This window comes from Dermacentor variabilis, chromosome 1 (genome assembly GCF_050947875.1).
Source record: "Dermacentor variabilis isolate Ectoservices chromosome 1, ASM5094787v1, whole genome shotgun sequence".
Classification (NCBI taxonomy): Eukaryota; Metazoa; Arthropoda; class Arachnida; order Ixodida; family Ixodidae; genus Dermacentor; species Dermacentor variabilis.
This window is the reverse complement of record NC_134568.1, coordinates 207,311,600-207,333,082: the sequence shown is the minus strand read 5'-3', so window position 1 is coordinate 207,333,082 and position 21,483 is coordinate 207,311,600. Positions and strand designations below refer to the sequence as shown.

Below are 21,483 nucleotides of genomic sequence, written 5' to 3'. Positions count from 1 at the left end.
ATTGCAATGTTGGTGGCATTGAAGGTAACAAAAGTCGGCGTCACATTCGGGAAGTTGGCTTTCCTGTCACGCAGCGGGACACTCAAAGTCATTTCGGGCCACGCGGTATCAATCGGCGAGTAGCAGTGCCAGCGGCGAAAGGAAAGCGCCGGCGCAACTCCGTTCTGTTAGGAATGGCCTGCCGAGGTGGCAACATGCAAGTTTTCTCAGCCAGCTGGAGCTGCGAGCGTTGCGAGCTTCCCCGAAGAGAATCATGGAAGCCTATCACAATTGCTGCGGTGACTCATTTCGTAAGGACCTCGAGGTGCCGCTTCAATGCCCCCTCGGCACCGTTGTGACTAAACGCGATCGGCGGACCAACTATTGTTACTGAACCCGCCACCGTCGATATGGTCTCTCTGCAGCAAGAAGAGCTTCCCTAACAAAAGGGTGATTTGCGGTACGTGGGCCCAAGGATTCGTCACAGTCTGCTGACACACGTGGTGACTACAGGACGCAAGACAATGGACAACCGGCGGCCACGCTGCGGGGGTCAGCTCGGGGAATAAGACGCGCCTTTCAAGGCTCAAGATAATGGACAACCGGCGGGTCGGCTGCGTTGACGGTTGACGCTGCGAATAGGCGGTGAACTGTCGTTCCCTCACCCAGGGATCTACGGAGCACGGAGTGTTTATAAGCGGCTGTTTGTCGGCTGCTAGGGGTGCTCGTCATCGTGCTCTGTGATGGTGCTCGTGAGCTGCGTGCTCGTCAGTGTGTTTGAAGCATCGTGCTCGCATGCCGTATGCTTCGTCTTGCGTGCTCCATTTGGGAACCACGCTAGACTGTCGAATGTATGTCTTGTTTAAAATGTAAATACTGTAAATAAACCCTGTTCGCCTAGTTCCTCCCAAGTTCCTCTCTACGACCTCAAACTCCTGCAGTTCCCTTTGGGAGCATATACGTGGACACTAAGAGTGAGTGTTTCTTAGTGAAATCTGTCGGGACCTACTGCAGATTTTTCGTGAAGCGTCAATCAAGCGTTCAGAGATTTTCTTGGCCTTTTATGTATTAATAAATGTCTTATTTTTCTCGATCTTGTAGTTTGTATTTTTTCGACTAAATGCGAGAAAGATTGTTTAGCGCTAACGCGTTCATCCGAAAAGATGACGCTGTGAAAAGGTTGTTCTATGAATCAACCTTTATAGACCATTTAATTTTAAAATTTTTGGTTCAACTTGTTTCACCTTACCATTCCTCAAATTACTTTCCGCATTCTTGACCCACCCTACGGGCCAATTTTTGGTCGATCCCCCTGTGGTATATTAAATATAAATGGAGGAACCACTGCAGGCGGAGGAGCGTAATCGATACAGATGAGAGACGGTGTTCTGTCCGTCTTCTTGCGTTCCTTGAAAGTATTATGCAGAGAGCATGCATGTTACGTTACCTGTGCCCTTCGACAAAACGATGTCTCACTGTTCCCAAGCAGGCTTTTACGTTGCGTTTCCTCATTTGAGCAAGTTTGAATTTCTAAACACACATGGTTACTTCAGCTTTCTCCGGCAAATTTCTTTGTGCCGAACAAGCGCGACGAGCACAATGCGACAATTTTAACATTGACTTACGTATGCAATGAATGAAAGGGCGGGTAATGTGTCGGTGGTCCGCTTACGTCGAACGAAAAAAAAAGAAAAGACGCGCGAGCTTTTGTTATAGAGAAACAAGATGCACTTTAATCCTGGAAGAGAGCATGACCGCTGTACCGTTGTGCCTTTCAATCGATGCTTTATTGCCAGCTGCGGGCTCCTCTGGGTCGGCAAGGGCATAGCGCCCACTTTTCAGGCCTTGTTGATGCGCTCCTTCAGCGCGGTCAGCTCATCGGCGATGGCCTGTGGCAGCGAGCGCCCTACTTGCTCGTCGAAGAAAGTCTTGATGTCGCGGCATTCCTTGAGCCAGAATTCCTTGTCTACGCGCATCAACTCCGCCATGTTGATCGGCTCGGTCAGGCCGGTCAGGTTCAGCGCATCGTCGGTCGGCACGTAACCCAGGAATGTCTCCTGAAAGTGGTAGCCTAGGCTGCTCATGCGATTCCCTTCGCTGTCCTGCAGTTCCTCCGATATCCAAACTGGGTTTATGCCTCTGAAGTCTTAACAGGTACAAAGCGGAAGGCGCAAACTTTGGGCTGGCATGCAACTATAGCCTTTTAAGGCGAAGCTTTCTTTGCCCACTATCATTCCGGGTTCCACATCCTTCGGTGCTGTCTCGTCGATTAAACAGGCTTATGTGTGTAATGACAAAATAATTACTAAAGGAAAAATAGCGCTCAACCCCTTGCACGAATGATCTACAGCAAATGGAATTACTGTGAATTACTATGAATGAATTACTTAATGAATTACTGAAGAATTAACACCAGGAAGACTAAATCTTTTGTGCACTGAACAAAAAAGTATGTAAGTAACAAACTTCTCCTTCAGCACCACCAAATAGAAATTGTAGCTAGCTTTAAATCTTTAGCAGTAGTCTTCGATTCGTACATGAGATGGAGTGAACACGTGTCCTATTTAACAGGGAAAGTATGTCGTTCAATTGGTTTCTTATCCAAATGCCGCTTTGAATTCCCACCAAAATGAAAGCGTATACGATTTATCATGCCATATTTTATACCTAAATTAAGTATTGTCACCTTGTCTGGGGTACCTCACGTAAGACTAACACCATACGCCTATTAACACTCCATACGAAAGCAATAAGCATTATTGCTGACGCTGCATCCACTGCACACAAAATGGATTCCTACAAATACAACGTTTTACGCATAGATCTCACTTTTGAATACCGTCTACATGATAACGTAAGATATTATCCGCAATACGTTTGTTACTTTATGAAAACAATCGCCAAGCTAAAATCCAAAGAGAAGCGTGTCGCAGCTCGCTATACAGAGGAGTGGACAGTACCCCGTACGGGTACCAATTACGGGGAGCAAGGTTTACAGTTTATTCTCTCTAACACATTAAATATACACAAGAAAGAACAATACAAACATTCTTACATCGCCCCGAAAGCACTTTAAAGTTCACTTTCTTCAGAGGGAAGCATAACTGGTCTTATGTAGTGCGACTTTGTATATAATTATTTCCTTCATACTAGCAGTGTGATCTTGTAATGGAGTTATTTCATTTTGTAGCAATTAACTAACATTTAGCATGGGCATACCAAACTACATTTTTGCCTGTATAAATTGTAAACATGCCGATCGTGATCTCATTTATGCGATGGGTACAGAGTTGATTTTCTTTTAAAGAGCGCCGGCATACTCGCGATGCCTTGCCTGTTGGGCCTGGCAACACTTTCAAGCCACGTTCGTGGCTTTTAGTTGGCGTCCGTTCCCATGTATTGCCATGCGAATAAATTGATTGATTGATTGATTGATTGATTGATTGATTGATTGATTGATTGATTGATTGATTGATTGATGCAGCACTGAATATTGACAGACAAAATAGTGCCAGTGAGCACAATTGCGTTTTGCATAATAAAACATTAAATTACGGCATAAATCATCTACATATAATGTCAGTCCATATAGGAATCGCTAAATCACACAGACCCTAATAGAAGAGCGCATGATATTTAACGGCATCGACATTCTTAAATTTTCTATAGTTGTCCTACGCCGTTCTTGGGCAGCTCGCGAAGACGAATGCTCCGGCTTTTGCGTATATCACGGAATTTTGACAGACAAAGTAGTGCCAGTGAGCGCATCTCTGTTCTGCGTAAGAAAACAACAAATCGGGGCATAAAACCTGCGCATATAATGTAAACTGAGAGATATCACTAAAGCACACACACATCTTAATAGAACAGCGCATGAAATTTAACGACTTCACTGATTTTCTTAAATTTATTATACCTGGCTTATCCCATTCTTGGCCCATTGATGGTTATGTGTCATTGCGTACATGTGCCCATTCTTGAACCAGTTTTCCCAAGCAGCGGGTTGGGAGATGCGACAAAAGGGAAACGAATGCCCCTCGCCTGGTGTCCCACATTTTCTGCACATGAGAGGGACCACGAAACGATCCTCCCCACCGGCACTTTTCATGATCCTCGTTCATATCTATAACGATGATACGGACCAAGCTCCACATGAAGTATATATGTTCTCTCTCTCTCTCTTTCTGTTGACATTGTGTCTTTCCAAGTTATCAGACCCATCGAGATGAAACTCGGTAGAATAAAATTACACGTCTTGGAGACTCAGTTTGGAAAACGTTCAATGCGAAGCATTCATAGGATTACTTCCAGGCAGGGCTTTCTTTGTACATTAGGCGTACGACCGGGTAGCTTTCAATCGCAACGATGAAAAATTACCATGACCGATGGTCATGGATGAAAAATTACCATGCGCCTGATGCTGTACCCATTTGGCTACAAACGCACACATGACAGCACAAGAACCCTAAAAGCACTTACATCGTGCGAGCTATAGCGCTTTGAGACGCTTGGCACGCCTGCCAAGTCGCTTAGCAACGAGTCATTATATTTAACGCGTTTTTAGTAATCTTAACGAAAACCTTACCTTATTGTAGTCTTAGCGACGTTTTTTGTGACCTTTTTAGTGGAGTAAGCAGCCAGTAAATTACTCTGGTAAAAGTCCTCAAGGGGCTTTGCCTATGTTCAATGTCCTGCCACATCTTTTTTTTTAAAGATGGATGTATGCGCTTCCAATTGTCGCTATTTCAAAATACATACTGAAAAGCTTATTTCTGAGCCATCTGAGTGCACCAAAGCTGCTTTTAAAGAAAAAGCGCTTTTGAGAATTGATACCGTTTAAAGAAATCGGGAGCTGTTTTCCCTTTTTCAGATTCTGACCATTGACTCGCCACCACAGAACGTAATTTCTAGGTATATAGTTTTTAAAGTAATAACGAAGACGTCAAGAAACAATTAAAACATAAAAAAGGCAACATCACGAGCAAGTCATCCTCATTTAGCCACTTTTCACTAAAGATGGAGTGTTTTCGGCCGGGACCTGGCGACTTTGTCCAAGTAAAAGTTACTAACACTGCTTCGTCTGAGGGCCTATGCGATATTGCACCATCATCATGATCGCAACCAAAGTCGGCCGCAGAAAGGACGCGCCCGGCATTTTTAAGGGTGTAGATGCTAAGAGGGCGCCGCAAGAAATTATCACATTTCTGCTTATTGGGGTTCTGAATACTTGGTCGAAAACTAAGACGCTTGTCCTCTCCTAACTACTATGGGTATATCAATAGGAAAATTTGTAGGAATTAAGCGTGACTTTTGGGGAACATGTAGGATCAATTTCAAAATTGTAAGCGCATTAGAGGACGTAAGAAATATGCAGAACGCCGTCTGTCGTAGCCCTTAACAATAGTGAGTATACCCTTTTCATCACTCTAAAGCTAGCTTTCCCGCGAAGCAGTTTGCCAAGCTCATGGCCACATAGAGATTTTTGCACTCAGCGCGTACGAGCAGTTTGCTTGTCTGACGTTAATGGGAAATGCACACGTGGTTGTCGTGATGCAACCGCGCGCAAGAAGACAGGCCTCAGCATGTGCAGCTATAGCACTTCATGCTGTGCTTCTGGGTTGCGCTTGGCAGACAAGGACAGAGTGAGGCACACAAAGGCCCATACGGCAGCGCTCTAGCAGTTGACGTGTATTGCCAAACGTCAGTTGCTACAAAGTGTTCTCGTATGCGTTTTTGCATGTGTTTCTCCCACTCCGTCCTTGTCAGCCAAGCGCAACCCAGCAGCACAGCATGAATTACCAGCTCGCCCAAGAAGCAGCACTCTTACAGCACTTCGTTTTCATTTCGCCGCTGTCGCCATTAGTTGGGCAAATATGCAATGCGGAGAAATACGCTCCGAGAAGCGCTCGTCCTGTGTCCTTTCTGTGTTGCCGTCGTTTTCTGCGCTCATTGAAATAATGCAGAGAAGCGCACTTGAAACTTTCTATACACATATACGGGAGACCCTCTACACTTGAAATATGTCGTTGAACTCATAGATTCTAAGTTCAAACGTGTTAATTTGAAAGCGTTAATTTTAAACAGTTCTACGTTCAACGCCGCGGCGCTGGCGCAAGAGCTGTCGTTTGGCGCGGCTTGCGGAGGTGAGGAGCTGGGTGTATGAGAGCTGTAAAAAAGTTTCACAGGGACCGGAATGGGCCCGCTTTGCTGGAAATAAACGCTACAAGGAGCAATCACGCGCCGCGGCCTCTTTGTCTTAAACTCTCTTTCTTAGGAGTTTTGGTTGTGGAGGTCGCGTTAGTCTGTAGTCTTTGTTTTCTTTTTTTTTGCCACCGGGAGATCATGTCTGTCAAGTGTGCATTTGTTCAAGATATGGACTGTACATGCCCTGGCTATGTTGACTTCACCGTCGACGCGGCGAAGAATCCAGTCCAGGACCCGGCAGTTCTCGCCAAAGCCTGGCCATAGGAACTTGCCGTCGGGGCCTTTGCGGAACCAGTTGACGTGATAGATCCTGGGAAGCTGGTTGCCTTCTTCTTTGGCGAAGCTCAGCCAGTGGGTCAAGTAGTCGCCGAAGTTGTATCCGAAGAAAGGTCGCATCCCGAACGGGTCGTGCATGATGATTTTGCCTGGCAACAATGCACACAGATAAGGTTGGTAAATTGAATTGAATTCTGGAGTTTTCTGCGTGACAAAACCACGATTTGATTATGAAGCACGCCGTATTAATTTGGCCACCAGGAGATCTTTAACCTGTCCCCAATGCACGGGACAACAGCGTTTTTGCATTTCGCCCCCTTTTCATAGTCTTGTTCCCTATAGCAACCTAAAATAAACTAAATGAATGGAGGGAAAAACCCCCATCGAAATGTGGCCGCCGCGGCCGGGATTCGATCCCGAGACCTCGTGCTTATAGCAGCGCAACACCATAGTCTCCAAGCCCCCGCGGCGGGTACAGATAACGTTGTCAAAATCGCGTAAGCAGACCAGCTTGTCAGTCAACACTGCATCTTGTGTACGTCATGCATCTTAGTACTTGGGCCCTGCCACGTACTTTTGTGCTCGGCAGCTGCCGTAGTTTCGGACCGCATGCACGCACCAAGGAAAACGCCGTGGCTCCAGTTGAAGGCTTCGAACACCAGGGGCACCCCTGAAAAGTTTAACAATACCGTGGGGTTTTGTCAATAGTTATTGTGCAACCCTGCGCGCAAAAAAAAAAATATCACCACGGTTACGAGTGCGCAACGCGAATGTTTAAGCGTTAGGGGACTGTGGTGCGGGCTAGGCGTTTTCGCACCTGATCTCGAGCTCGCCGGTCTGAAGGTCCATGACGATCATCAGTGTATAAGGAATGTTCTAAAGCGTTTTGATTCAAAGTACCACGCTTTCATCCGACGCTCGAGTGCTCGCCGACTTTGCAAGCATACACTTGCCACACCGGGCGCGCAGCGGGCGGCGCCAGCGGCGCGAAGCTGAGCAACGCCTTAAAGAAACCATTGCAACCTGGGTTTGATTTCTAAGTGAGCGCAGTGTCACTGACAACTGTCCGGCTTTACTGCGTTGGTATACGCTAAACTGGTTGCCTCCGCTATTTAGCACCAATTGTTCTTTCTTTCCCTCTATGACAGTAAGTGAACTCCTTACTGCGGCGCTGCAGCAGATACACCTATTGTTTCTTTCATTTTTCTTGGTGTCTACTGTGTTGGCAACATTCCCACAAGAATATTGTTAACGCGGAGGGTTTCGGCGGAAGAGCGCCCACTTCTGCGAACGGAATGAGACGCCAAGGAAGGCCCGCTCCAGGCTAACTCTGTCGATCGCGAGAGAGTCGACGAATACTGCACCTTCGGGCCTGCGGCCTCCGAATATGATAGCGGAGATAGGCACGCCTTTGGGGTCCTCCCAGGCCGGGTCGATGATGGGGCACTGGCCAGCCGGGGTGCAGAAACGCGCATTAGGGTGCGCGGCCGTTTTGGACTTTTCACCGGGCTTCCAGTTGGGCTCGCCCTTCCATGACTTGATGCTCACATCGGGCGGTGGCATTTCCAGGCCCTCCCACCAGACGCCACCGTCGCTCGTCTCGGCAACGTTCGTGAAGATGGTGTTGGTCTGTATGGTCATCATGGCGTTCGGATTGGTCTTCATCGACGTTCCTGCACGAGTCAATGGCCCGAGCGACGAGATGCTCGTAACGTCCTGGTGGCACGCGCTGTCATGGCCCGGACGGTGGCCAGCGAGTGCAGCGTGCGTTGTAAGGTTGGTTTTTTTATACCGCAAAAGCAACACAAGCTATATGATGCACCAACCGCAATGTAGGATTCTATAATGAGAAACGTTTGACGAAACAAAATTTTTTATATTACAGTTCATTCAAAAAACCTGCTGCCTCTAAAAACTCAAAAAACATCGTCAGGAGATATAAGTGCGTTTTCCGATAGGATAAAAGAGAGATGAAGTGCCGGAAGTGTTTTGTGAAGATTGTGGAAATTATTCCGTCTTTTAGTTCTCCAACGCCGGACACGTTATTAAAATATCGTTCTCGGTAAGAGGTTGCTGGCATCGATTACGCACAGGTATTTCTTCACTTCTTGGTTAAAAATTGTGAGATCACTTCCATAAAACGTTCCTGGCGGCGAAGTGTCCTCCTTTCGTTGAGTATAGGTTTGGTGATTTGTAGTTTGATATTTAATTTCTAGAGCCTCCTTCCTCTGGCCACTTTAGGATGAACGTTGTGCGAACCACTCAGATTTAGTCCTTGAACGGTATCTTCCTTTCCCTCGCTCTTTCATTGACCGGCATTAATGCACAGTTGCCTGCTTTTTTTTTTTAATTCCAGGAATAAAAACGTGGCTCGGAACCCAAGAGGACCTTACGTTACCATGCATGATTTTCAGTTTTGCACAACATTCTCAAAATGTCGCCTAGAAGAGATTCGCATTCTGACTTTGTATGGAGGACGTTTCGTGCGCTTAATGACTTTGTGCACACAATCAGTGTGTCGGAACGGAACGAAAAGAAAAACGAGAAACGAGAAAAAAAACGAAATTGTTTACCGAAACGGGAACGTAACCGAAACTGAGTTCATAAGAGTGGCTTGTTGGGCTAGTGGGTATATGATTAGAATGCCCGCAAACTTGAAAAGGGGAGAAATTGAGAGGCAGTCATAGACAAAGGCGACAGGAAGGTGGCTGGACCTTCCAGGAAGGTGGTCAGCCACCTCCCTGCCTCTTTCTCTATGTCTGGTTCTCGATTTCCCCCTTTTTAAAGTTTACTGGCATTCTCCTAGTATTACCGAAGCGTTATTTATTATTTTGTTTCGGAGTGAAACCGAAATCTTTTTCATCGGTTTTCAGTTCAAGGGGAAAGTCGGGAATCCGAAACAATCGATGTCAGGCAACGTCAGCATTAGCGTGTATCTCAGGGGTCCGCATACGGCCTCGGCGGTCGCATTTCGATGGGGGCTAAGTGTATACTTAGATTTAGGGGCCCGTTAAAAGAACCCCAGTTGGTCCAAATTTCCGGAGTCCCCCACTACGGCGTCCCTCGTAATCAGAAAGTGCTTTTAGCACGTGAAACCCCATAATGTAATTTTTTAGGGTTCCGCATAAGCGCGTATCTCAGGCAGGGATAGTGCGAGCGATAGCCGGTCGAGTGATCAGCTAATCTATATTCTCGGTGCACTAGCAGATCGGCATCGCAGCAAAACCCAGGGCTTGCGCGCTGAAGAGCTTATCGTTTCGTTTTCTGCGGGTACGACGCTTTGTCCCCGAAGTTTTATCGTTCCTTTATGTTTGTTTAGATTCGTTTTATCGGAACGGCGGTCTCGCATTTCGGCGATCGATGACGTGCTGCTTCTAAGATCATACGCTCAGTGCCTTGTCTCAAGGCACTCAGCACCAATCTCAGAATTTAGAATTCACTTATTGAGAAAAATAAGTACTATTTTTTTATCGTTACATTGCTTCGATTTTTTTTTTGTCGTGCGAAATAAAACCGTTATAAACAGTTACGGTTCATTTTTTTTTTTCGTTCCGGAGCAGCGGAACGGAACTTTTTTCAGCTGGATTCAAAATAAAACCAGAAGTAATAACATTTCGTTGCGACATCCTTTACAGAACCGCATTCTTGTCACTTTTTTCCCCAGAGGCTATATAGAACCAGGGCGTGTGCTTCAGCTGTAAAGAACGAAACAAACTGTGGCAATCCAACACAACTTCCCCAGTGTTCAGACGTGATTGCACTTTCAACGAGTTCGTTTGTCTTTGTCCTTTCAGTATAAATTTCACGTTATAGTTATATTTCATTATAATGCTAGATAAACTTGTATTCGCGTGGCGTTCCTTTTTTTTTCTCTCTCTCTCTCTCTTTTTGTGTGATGTGTGAGAGTAAAATCGCAAGAAGGCGCAAACAAATCTCTCTTCCAAGAAGTTGGACAACACAGGCAAATAAGTGACGTGGCTACATCCTAACAAGTACAGTTCCTTGCTTCTTGCTGCTGTGAGGACTAATGAAGGAGTGAAAGCGAGGGCGTTGACACCGCGATTTCTTTTCAATGGGTACCTGCTTGGCTTCGCGCGTCTTGTTGATTACAGCTCGGCAACTCAATCAAGTAATCTTGACGTAACGATTTGCCATAAGCAGATTAACTGCTGTTTTGTTTCCTCTATTACATCCCTTAAACTTTGAACACAGTGAGCTGAAATTAGTAAGCGTAAACAAAAACGTAGGTATTTTATTATATGGTTCTGCATCCACTGAGATTGACTACGAAACGTACATTACTTGGGGGACTATAGCACTTTAAAAAGGACGTTAATGCCGAGGTTCGCGAATAATATTAAGCTCAATTCATAATATATATATATATATATATATATATATATATATATATAGCACAATATACGTACATCTGGCGACATGCCGTTTCTACATTTCATTACCTTCATTGTCACTGTGCGCCAGATAGCGAATCATTTGTTTCTCGTCTAGAAGCTCCTCAGTTGACTAGACAACCATTTCGAATGGCATTGCTTGCTTTCATGATGCAATGCAAATAGGCCTCATTTTTCAAAGAAAACGGACTCGACGCAAACCCCGTATTTGACTTTTTTGTGTGTGAAATTAAAAAAAAAATTATATTCGATTGAATATTCAACGTTCATTTTTCTCGAATATTTGTATATTCGATTCCGAAAGTTCACTATTAGAAAAGCCCGGGTAACACGAGTTCACTGCCTGTTTTAAAAACGCAGTAAGGCGCTTTTGTAGCGGACAGTGCGTTCATTTCGCGGTGTACATATACAGCCTTTCAGTCAGGGTTCTACCCGAATCCATGAACCTTGTATCTCCCTATTCAAGGCCTGTATTCCTCCAGAGAAGCGTGGAGGGCTGTTAACATTGGCCTATTTCTTCACTAATAATAATTATTAGGTCTTAAATATAGTTTTCAACACGCTAGTTAAGAACGTAATGCCTTACTAGCTATGCGCAACTAGTAAAGACAGTGAACGGCGCATCAGCTCGCAACGCAACGCCAGACTGGCGTTATGCGGTGCTGCTGCTGCCGATGGTGAGTCGATTGGTATTGGGGGCCCCACGGTAAAACCTATAGGCAGTGCAGGGTGACATGGGTTGGGCCTCTTTTTCAAGTCGCAGAATCGCAGAGTAAAATTAATTTTGAAGAAAGACTCAGGAACGTGGAAGAAAAGAAATGGGCGGCTTAACTGCACTAAATACGTGTATCTCAGAGTGTGTACACGGGATTGAGGAAGACGTCAAGAAAGTTGGCAACCAAATAAGTGTAAATAAGTGTAAATATAAAACTCGGAGTCATCACAAGAGAAACTGAGAGAAACAGAGACGGTAAATTGGGTGCAAACAAAAATGTTCGTGGATATTTACAAAATACGGCAAGAAAGAAATCGGGAGGCAAAATCTGTACGACAACAGAAAGGGCAGTACCTCCCTATTTGAGGCCTGAGGACAAAATCATGCGTAGTAACTATTCGAAACAGGGGGAATCATGTGTCTGCTGGAGCAAAAGTACGTACAAAGATACATATGCAATATATTCACCCAGCCAGGACCGTAGGGAACGTCCACCTTCCAGAAGCCCTGGGGCTCAAAGATGATGATAGCGTTAAGTGGTCAGCGTCCGAGATAAGCAAGATACGCCTTGATCGAGTATTGGTGGACAAAAAAGCACAGAAGAGATGGAACCGGCGTTGTAGGTATATACGTAACCTTACAATACAGAGCTACATGGTTTTAATGAAAACAAAGAATGAAAAGTAAAGATAGGCAAAATGCTCAAGCAGGCTATGTGAATATTTTTCGACGCCCCGTTTCAAAGGGAGTGCCATTAGAAATCACAATCGCCTTTGGGTCGGGGTGGTGACAAATATACACCACGCTTGCGTGAGGTAATTACACAGCTTTAATGTATCTATTGCAGTCGCTGACGCAACATCTAGGGCTTTCACGCGCCCTGCTAGTACCGCACCGCGCATTGCGTAGTTTCGCTGCTTGAGGACGTGAGTGGCCTAGCAGGCTGCTCGTTCCGCCCAAATTATACCTTCTTGTTATAACGAATATCGATTTGCGCGTGCTAATTGTTCTTAAAATGCGTGCCATGCATGTCTTAACAGGCGTGTGCGCATGCGCGCATACGGTCCAACTAACGTAAAATTCTACGTGCATCTGGGGACATGTTCCCTTATTTAATTTCCGCTGTTGTCGCTAGATAACTGGCGCACCATGACCAGGCGCTGATTTGCGACAAGCCAGCTCAGCTTAACAAGAGTCCTGTGTTAGAATTTCACAGTCCACATAGTACTATTGAGAGCTAATACAACTTTATGTGACCCAAACTTTATTTACTCCATACATAGCATAAGCCATGAGAGCCCATTGGTAGGGATAGTCCTTCGTTATTATCATTTTTAGCGCCTTAAAGACCATACATTTTACTTGGGTCTCACATGAGGTGACTGGTAATGTCAAGTTACTGCAATAATGACCAGATGGCGGTCTTGAAGTTTGCGGGTTTGCTATGCGTGAGACAGGGTTCAAAGACATCATTCCAGTTCTTGGCCGTTTGAGAAAGAGCATGAGGTGGGTACATATCAAAGGGCCTTGTATCAACTTAGACACGCTGCGATATTGTATCTAGCGTTTTGAATTATTTCCCATCCTTATTTCCCTTAATACTGTCGATCCGGTAAGTCCGTGTTTTGTTTTGCATGACCCACTTAGTCATCGTGCACCGCCTGGTTGCGCTATTCAACTGTTTCAGCAAGCGTACGAACTATCGCGACTTCCTTCCCTCATAATCGCCGATACGAAATACTGGTCACTGAAAACATGTCAGAAAAACACTCTTGTTCGATTCTGTGCGCAAACTCTACGAGTATAGTTTCATTCGATTCTTTAATTCCCACGCAGATTGCACGTTCGCACACTTCTGCTGACTCTTGGCAAAACGACACCCGACCATGTCTGTAGCACAAGCACAATGCATGTATGCTAGTGGTCGGCAATGCGTATTCAGTTTTATGAATTTTTGAAATAAACATGACTTGATTTTCTCGAGGCAAGATTATTAATAGCGTGAAAAGGCGCGGACAGAAAGAAAGCAATCAAGGACACAACTGTTAGTCCCCCTTATTTTTTGTTTTGCACGTCTTTTCGCGCTGTTGGCCAACTATGAGACTACGGATGCGTGCTAACTCGTCTGGCCGACAACATTTTTGCACGTCTTGTTCGCTTCGTCCCTTTATGTCAATACTTTAGTTCCTGCGCGGCCACTGTGACAAAGGTGACTTGAACACTGCGCCAGCTATAGCCGACGTGCGCACAGCGAGTCGGTTCGTTCGGCCAAACCATCGCGTCATCCCTACCACTTACCCGGGCAGACACCGAAGAAGCCGTTTTCAGGGTTCACTGCACGCATGACGCCGTTCTCATCAAAGTAGAGCCAGGCGATGTCGTCGCCGACGCACTCGGCACGGTAACCCGGCAGCGTCGGTGTTATCATGGCCAGGTTGGTTTTGCCGCAAGCGCTCGGAAACGCACCCACGACGTATGACTTGCTGCCAGAAGGAGCCGTTAGGCCAAGGATCTGCGAGCGCCACCGGCAACGGTCTCGGCTGTCGTGTCCCAAGGTTTGCTCGGCCGCATGCTCGGCAATCATGTGGCAAAGCTAGCTTTAACGCGGTAAATGCACGCCGCGTAAATGCTCGACGTCGCGCGTTTTATTGCGATAGCAATTATAAGGACACTACAAGCGCATTCCTGCCGTCGGCGTCGCCGTGAGGTTCCGTATAAAGGAAGATAAAACCGCCGCCGCGAGGTGTGTGCTGTATCTGGGAGCCGTGTGCTTCCCGGGTGGCCGCGCGCGCCCGCCTGGACCGCTGAATTTTGAAAGCCATCTGCGACGAGGACAAGGTCCGCCGTGGGTAGGGAGGAGGGCGTTCTACTCTGCGCGGCCGCGCGTGAGCGCTCGTGCCGCTGCATCTTGAAAGCCGCCATCTGCGACGGGCATAGAGTCCGCCACGCGCTGTGTTTTCGTGGCTTAGTTCGCGTTGGGGGGGGATGGCAGAGGCAGCACAAGTTAAATTCGCTCGCTTCTGCTGCCGCGCTTGCTAACTCCAGCGTTTTGACATAGAGTGTCCGCGGTCGTTCAATGAGACGCCTTCGTATTTGCTTGTGCCCGCGTGACACCATGTTTGTTAATTTAGTTGGTATGCATATGTTTACAAGTATATACGGCCGATAAATCTACTATCCTTACTTCGTATAGCTGCCCAGTAATTTGCTATTGAAATCGATTCTTCGCCTTTCAGCCGAAACTACAGCTCTCTTTTTACTGCTTCTGTGTGATGTTTGGCGCCTTTCACGGTGGGAAAGAAGTGCGACTGATTATTGAAATGCATACAACAGAAAGGTTTCAAAATATTTGCGCTCAGCACGTGCATGACAGACTTTCACCGTATCCCTTGCGTACATAGTCACCTCATCAACACCTTGTACATACATTTAGCAGCATAGGCAAAAAAAATGCGGTATTACGCAAGATATTAATCTAATTAGCAACACCTGTGTTAGCCCTTTTGAAAATACTCCATCCGGCTCTGAATGGAGCTATAACAGCCTGCGCCTTACCAGCATGTGTTCGGCGAGCCAGCCTTCGCGTCTCCCCAGATTGCAGCCGATGCGCAGGGCGAAGCATTTTTTCGCGAGCAGAGAGTTTCCGCCGTAGCCGCTCCCGAAAGAAACGATCTCATTGTCGTGCGGTATGTGCGATATGATGGTCTTGTCGGGATTGCAAGGCCAGTTGTTGATCAAGGGCTCTGCGAGAATAATTGAAACACTCGGACTCAAAACACTTGGAAGAGTGTTGTTGTGCTTCACTGAACCACAACGCGCACAAAGAGCCGCACTTTTATGTACTCGGGCACATCAATATGTACTCCCGCCGGTTGTAGGCACCGAACGTAACCCCAAAGAAGACAACCTCGATTTCAAGCTGATGTTGCATATGAAAATTCATTCATTCATTCATTCATTCATTCATTCATTCATTCATTCATTCATTCATTCATTCATTCGTTCGTTCGTTCGTTCGTTCGTTCGTTCGTTCGTTCGTTCGTTCGTTTATTAATAAATAAATAAATAAATAAATAAATAAAATAATCAATTAATTTGTTTGTTTGTTTGTTTGTTTGTTTAAATCCACTGGACAAAACGTTTCGATTTCTTTGAATCGCAGTCAGACTCTTCCCTAGTTATATTTAATACGCGCGTGAAGTTTTCGAACAACGCCATTCATTGTGCGTCTTATGCTGCAAGTTCATTCATAGGAAGGGCTGGCGCCGCATACATACAGCTTTTGAATATACACGTGAGTAGTTATATTTTACACGATTACTTGCGTGGCTGTAATGATCGTAATAACCGTAATTTCACTGTCCCAACGACACAAAAAGTGAAGTACAAAAGAACAGTAAGAACACAAGCTCAGCACGAAATACTACCCGCTTTATTAGTTGAAATCTAGACCAACCTGCCGCTGTGAATAATAACAAATTGTATAGTATTTACGTCTCAAAATATACACAGTGCGGTAGTGACGATTGTTCGAGTCTCCAGATTATTTGTGAGATTATTATTAAATAACCCAAGATTACTTAATGTGCACCCAAAACAATAGTGTATACACGTACATTCTTTCATTTGTCGGAATGCAGCCGCCGCTGCCGAGAATCGAAGCCGAGCCACAGCCACTATGGCCATCGCGGTGGGTATATGTGTACGCTGGGCGATCATTTATAAGTTTTTACGGATGTTTTTTTTTTTTAATCGCCAGTTCCAGATAACATAATTCTATAGTCCTTGAGCTGGACGATTCAGGGAGGCGGACATTACTTGCAAGATAAATCGAAACCCGTATTCAACTAATTAATAAAAATCGCTAATTAACTTTTGAACTAATTAATTTACGGCCACATATCACAATTTACGAATTATAGCCGGTGAGTTTGCAAGACGTATCCACTCTGAATGAATTTTCGAGACAGAGTGACGGGAGTTGGAGATACGCGCCACCAAACTCGCCGTGAAAAATGCGCTGTTCTACTTACTTACCTACCAATCCCGGTGGCTTAGCGGCTGTGGTGTTGCGCTGCTGAGCACGAGGTTGCCGGATTAAATCCCGGACGTGGCGGACGCATTTCGGTGGAGGCGAAACGCAACAAAAAAAAGAAAAAAAAAAGAACGCCAGTGTTCCGTGCATTGGGGGCACGTTAAGGATCCCCTGGCGGCCAAAATTAATCTGGAGTCCACCACTACAGCGTGCCTCGTTATCAAATCGTGGTTTTCGGCACGTAAAACCTAAGAATTCAATTCTTCCGCTGACTTTTTTTACCATAACGCTCTTTTATGCATTCAAAACAGAAATATAACGGGAAAGCCCTTGTATTTTTTGTCCCACAGATTGGGAAATAATAATCTCGAAACAGGTGGCATTCTGGAAATTAATTTCAAGTGAATACGTCTTGCAAACTCACCGGCTAAAGTTCTTGCATTACAATATGCGCCGTAATGTAAATAATTAATAAGTCAGTGAATTTTCGCTAATTAATTGAATATGTGTTTTGATTTCTCGTGCTAGTAATGTCCGCCTCTTGGAATAATACAGCTCAAGGACAAGAATTATGCTATCGGTCACAGGCGAGTTTTAAAAATCCTGTAAATCTGAGAAGTGGCCACCTCGTTATTATAAGAAGCTAACAAACATTGACACCAAGGACAACATAGGGGAATTACTTGTGCTTACTGAATGAATTAAAGAAATGATACATTAATGGAAATGAAAGTGGAATAAAAAACAAGTTGCCGCAGCAGATGGGGAACGATTCCACGTCTTCGGATTACGCGTGCGATGCTCTACCAATTAAGCTACCGCGGCGCCATTCTCCCATCCACTTTCTTGGGTATTTGTTTCCTACTAGATCCCTGGGAGTGTTAGCTAGCGCCACCAGTCACAAAGCTTGGCGGCGCATGTGGAACATCCATTCTGCCACAGGCGTCACGAGTACGTGATCTTTTTGGGTGAAGGCGACTGGTCAATACACCCACACATGCTGCCTGAAGGCATCAATGTTGCCGGATTCGAGACCTAGTAGGAAACAAATACACAAGAAAGTGGATGGGAAAATGGCGCCGCGGTAGCTCATCGCAGCGTAATGCGAAGACGTGGGATGGTTCCCCACTTGCGGGAAGTTGTTTTTTCATCAACTTTCATTTCCATTAATTTATCGTTTATTTAATTCAATTTTACTAGTACAAGTAATTTCCCCTATGTTTTCCTTGGTGTGAATGTTTGTTGGCTTCTTATGATATGCTTAATAAAAATCGGGCCCCTCGGTTAACCCCCTTTTTTCTCGTTCACCCCGTGTATATTAGTAAGCACTGTGTTTTGTAACTATCATTTTGCCAATGACGTTGGCTACTCCACCTTGCACCTTATGTGAAGTGCATTCAATCAATCAATCAGTCGAGTCCGCAACGCGGCGCACCTTTGAGAGGCAGCGGTCGGCCTACGCTGTGGACGCACTTGACGAACTGTTTGTCCTTGGTGGCGGCTAGTGCCTTGGCGCCCATGCGGGTCATGATGCGCATGCTGGCCACCACGTACGGCGAGTCCGTCACCTGGATGCCTAGTCGCGACAGCGGCGACTCCACAGGGCACATGCTGAACGGAATCACGAACATGGTGCGTCCTGCGCGCCGCACCACGCAATTTAACATCTGTCGCGTGCGTGCTAGCCGCTCATTCTTCCACGCGGTTGTCATTGAAAGCGGCACGCTACCGTTTTCATATCGACGAGGTCGCAAGTCTAGTCGAGCATATATATTTAATTTCGTGGCAGAGGTTGCCAGGGCAAACCGCACGTGTCTAGAACCGCTGCTGGAGCATATATGTCCTAGGGAAGCCGTGCTCCAAAACCGGGAGTTCAAGGATAGACCGAGAGTTGTCTTCGCTCTCCCTTCTTAGCCCGTGCCTATATCCCCCCTCCTAAAGGGCACACGAAAACAAGCACAAAGATAGTTCTGTGGGTGAACACAACGCGAGTGCACTGCGGTGAGCACGTAACTGGCCTGGTAATGTTAGTTGGCCAACCAGCCCGATTCGTCACCGTGTGGCCTAAAATCTTGTGAAAGAGACGGTTTACAATCGTCCGCTGCTGTCACGAACGCAAGGTTGGGTCAAGAAGGGAAGCACACCTTTCATGCATCCGGGCATGCACTCGGAAAGAATTTTGCGCAGCTCCTCGGGGGCGATCCAGTTTGCGAGGATGCCCTTGACACCAGGTGCCGGTATAGGCGAGGTCTCCTCCTGGCGCGCTGTGGCGATGCACGTGCGCCCTTCGACGCGTGCCACGTCTCGGGGATCCGTCCGGACCAGGTAGCTGCAAGGCCGCGGCACGTGTGTACGCGCATGCAGTTCCTGTGCGCTTCGCAAGCTTTATCTCAGCAGTCTGAAAGAGCGCGCCTGACGTTGAACTTTCTATTCGTTTCACGCGGAAGCCGGTAGCGTATTATCGGAGACCATAAACGCCGCCATGCAGAGGTTTATACCAACGCGATGCTCTGGCTGAAGAATTCCGTTATGAACACTTGTAAAACGGCGTCTTTCATGGCACGCTACTAGTCGTGCCATAATGTCTATCCCGCGATAGCGGCGCATAAAATTGGGCGCATACACTCGTGCAAGTCGCTGTTACGCAGACTAACATCAGCAAAGCTTTAAACCTTTGTCCGTGGCGTAATTTGCATCCGAACATTAAAAAGCACATTGATGTCATGAAACACTGCTTTGCTGAAACCATTACGCTACAACGTCTAGGCCTCCGCGCGATAATATAGCGTCGATTACCCGCGTTCACATAGCGACAAGGTGTACATTTAGAGCAAGCGTAGCGAGCGTTTCCACAGGAACGCTCTCAGTGGTTCTATTATGCAATCATACTTTCTTTCTCTTCTTTTTGTTGCAACTGGCGTACAGGTTGAAGCTCTGGCACAACTCGTGGTCGAGCAACACGCTTCTATATACAGTCAACCACATCGAATATATATGTCGTACTTAATTATATGTGGCTGATACTCTCGATGTAGCACGCTGTAAATTATAGCAAACTTTTCTGAGCGTCGTACCATCTGCGTAAACTGAAACGTGTACTAGTGAAAATGAACTATAATAAAGGCGTATATAAATTTTAACGCTCGGCCCTATGTGTGACAACTGGTGTGGACCATTATCGGACGCGTAATTCTGGCACTATACGGAACATTGAGATACCGGCTACGTAGCGGAGCTCCTCCACACTTTGAGGTCGCACATTTCTGGCCCTAGCCATTACCGCACCTCATCGGACGCGTAATTCTGGCACTACTAGTGCCAGAATCTGGATGAGCTCCGCTGCGTAGCCGGTAGCTCAATGCTCCGTAATGGCCACTGCGCAGCATTGAGCTACGGGCTACGCAGCGGAGCTCATCCACACGTTGAGGTGAACCGTCGTGCCCCCACCATTGGACAGGCTGGCGGACCGCCTTCTGTTTGAGCTCCTTTTTTTTTACGTTCTCGTGAACCGATTGGTATACATAGGCGCACAACTTCAAAGATATATAGACGCGTATAGACCTGCGCGCGTGTAAGCTGAAGCAGACGCGTAGCCAGACGCCTCTCTACGCTCCGCATGGGCTGGGCTTTAGCACTTGATTTTTAGGTTGACAGAAAGCAACGGATGCGACGAGGCATCCGTGTGAGAAAACGCGTCGGAAGCGGGGCCAGGCGACGCACCAGTTGGCCTGCTTCTTCAGTGGCACGGTGAGGCCGAGCTTGACCATGAAGGCTATGATGACCTCATTCTCCTGGATACTGCCGTCGCAGACGTACACGCTTGCTGGCTGGCACAAGCGGCGTTGCTCCTCAACGAAGTGCCGCACCTTTTTCGGCAAATCGGTCACATCGTGGCCCTTCCACAATGCCGGCGGCTTGAACACCCAGTCGTCGTCCGAAGGGGCGGCCGGCTTCGGCGGCTCGAGCGTGGGAGCGGCCGGCTCTGGTGTCTTGGTCACTTCCTGCGCCTATAACCGTGCGCTCGCATGCATGGGCTGTAACGATACTCCGGCCACAAGGGAGTCCATAATACTCACCGCAGCGACATAAGGTAACGTCACACGAACTGTGATTGAACACCATTGGAATGCCCTCTTAATACTATAGCGAAACACACAAACAAATGTCCAGGGGTACTGTCATTAACGAGATTACGCATGAAAGAATGAGAATGAGACATGTTGCCAGTTGTACATTGGGTAACTACAAATAGCTATGGTTCGAATGAAGGCGTGGTGCAGCAAGTTCCTCGCACCCGTGGTCTACGCTTGGAGCTGAGCACATCGCGCCCACGTGTACTTAATATCACTGCGTATTTTTGAAATCTGTCGTTATGAAAGTTGTAAGGCACGTATACGTAAGCCTGCATCTTGAGTTCACGGTTACACGAAAGCGTAACCGCTCGTCACTCCGAGCTGCCAGAAAGAAATAGAGCTCACAGAAGCGTGTTGCACTCACCGCCATGTCGGCTGGGCAGCGGACGTGCCGTTGCGGTCCTTACGCCTCACTCAAGTCGGAACAGCGGCTGCCCAGCGCGACCCTTGCCCTAGCCGACACGCACCGCTCGCGCTGGAGGCACTTCTTCCTCTTCCCTCCTTCCTCGTGCAGAAACACTCTTGGCTGCGGCACTTCCCTGGCCATTTGATTTACTACAAGAACGTTCTCGTCCGTGTACAGGCGCATTCTCGACGCACCAGACGCTGTCACTGCTTCTGTGTTTCTAACGTAACGACAGTGTCATTTGGTAGATTTGGTCAGCGACTCGGTGGCAGAGGTTATATAAGCGGCTGCAGTGTTCTGCTATACTGAACTCGAGTTCTCTT

At 46.7% G+C, this 21,483-nt stretch overlaps 1 protein-coding gene across 1 annotated transcript; it reads right to left on the bottom strand.

Annotated features, from left to right (window-relative positions):
• Window positions 1–1,728: 1,728 nt before the first annotated feature.
• On the bottom strand, window positions 1,729–21,280 carry LOC142591501 (phosphoenolpyruvate carboxykinase, cytosolic [GTP]-like). Its single transcript, XM_075703828.1, has 10 exons — window positions 21,119–21,280; window positions 20,342–20,628; window positions 18,766–18,950; window positions 18,057–18,260; window positions 15,142–15,329; window positions 13,885–14,098; window positions 7,824–8,132; window positions 7,034–7,129; window positions 6,367–6,608; window positions 1,729–2,036 (listed from the first exon to the last, which is right to left on the bottom strand). Exons 1-10 carry the CDS (start codon window positions 21,122–21,124, stop codon window positions 1,818–1,820), a joined length of 1,950 nt encoding a protein of 649 aa, XP_075559943.1. The 5' UTR covers window positions 21,125–21,280; the 3' UTR covers window positions 1,729–1,817.
• Window positions 21,281–21,483: the final 203 nt, after the last annotated feature.

Bases quoted from the DNA above. Each gene is read 5' to 3' on its own strand.
- LOC142591501 (XM_075703828.1), bottom strand. The intron at 18,951-20,341 runs GTGCGTCGCCTG...GCGGCCTTGCAG, and splicing joins CTGAAGAAGCAGGCCAACTG to CTACCTGGTCCGGACGGATC. The intron at 15,330-18,056 runs GTGCGCCGCGTT...TTATTCTCGCAG, and splicing joins CCGACCGCTGCCTCTCAAAG to AGCCCTTGATCAACAACTGG.